The 561-nt window shown below is 71.7% G+C and overlaps 1 protein-coding gene across 1 annotated transcript in view; it reads right to left on the reverse strand.

Annotated features, from left to right (window-relative positions):
• Positions 1-561, reverse strand: part of SLC12A7 (solute carrier family 12 (potassium/chloride transporter), member 7) — a 34,240-nt gene that overhangs the window by 14,360 nt on the left and 19,319 nt on the right. The window contains exon 18 of the mRNA XM_010857133.1: positions 131-229. Coding sequence (XP_010855435.1) covers positions 131-229 — 99 coding nt within the window. The remainder of the gene's footprint in view (positions 1-130; positions 230-561) is intronic.

The following is a 561-nucleotide window of genomic DNA, read 5'->3' on the forward strand; positions in this document are numbered from 1 at the left end:
AACGGCTGGTCCAGGAAGGGCGGGGGTGCCCAGGGCTGGGAGACCCCCGGTCCAGGAAGGATGGCTGGGGCCCTGGCAGGGCTGCCCCCAACACGCCCCTGGGATGGCAGGAGCAGCTCTGCATGCTCACCAGTGGTAGTACTTGAAGCGCGGGCGCCAGCTGGGCGTGCGGAGCAGGGTCTGCAGGGCGCAGGCCAGGTTCACGAACATGTAGCACATGAGGAAAAACCTGGGGCACGAGCGGCAGCATGAGGGCCGAGTCCCGGGGGTCCTCCCAGCTGTGGCCACCACCCCCGTGAGGGCCGGGCCAGATCCCGGGGGTCCTCCCAGCTGTGGCCACCACCCCCGTGAGGGCCGGGCCGGATCCCGGGGGTCCTCCCAGTTGCAGCCACCACTCCCGTGAGGGCCGGGCTGGGTCCCGGGGGTCCTCCCAGTTGCAGCCACCACTCCCGTGAGGGCCGGGCTGGGTCCCGGGGGGTCCTCCCAGCCTCGTCTGCACCCCCTGCTCCGTGAACAGGAGCCCCCCGCAGCCACTCACATGGACAGGATGGGGGCCACGCT

The sequence above is a fragment of the Bison bison genome, unplaced genomic scaffold, assembly GCF_000754665.1.
Source record: "Bison bison bison isolate TAMUID 2011002044 unplaced genomic scaffold, Bison_UMD1.0 scf7180017864377, whole genome shotgun sequence".
In the NCBI taxonomy this organism is placed as follows: domain Eukaryota; kingdom Metazoa; phylum Chordata; class Mammalia; order Artiodactyla; family Bovidae; genus Bison; species Bison bison.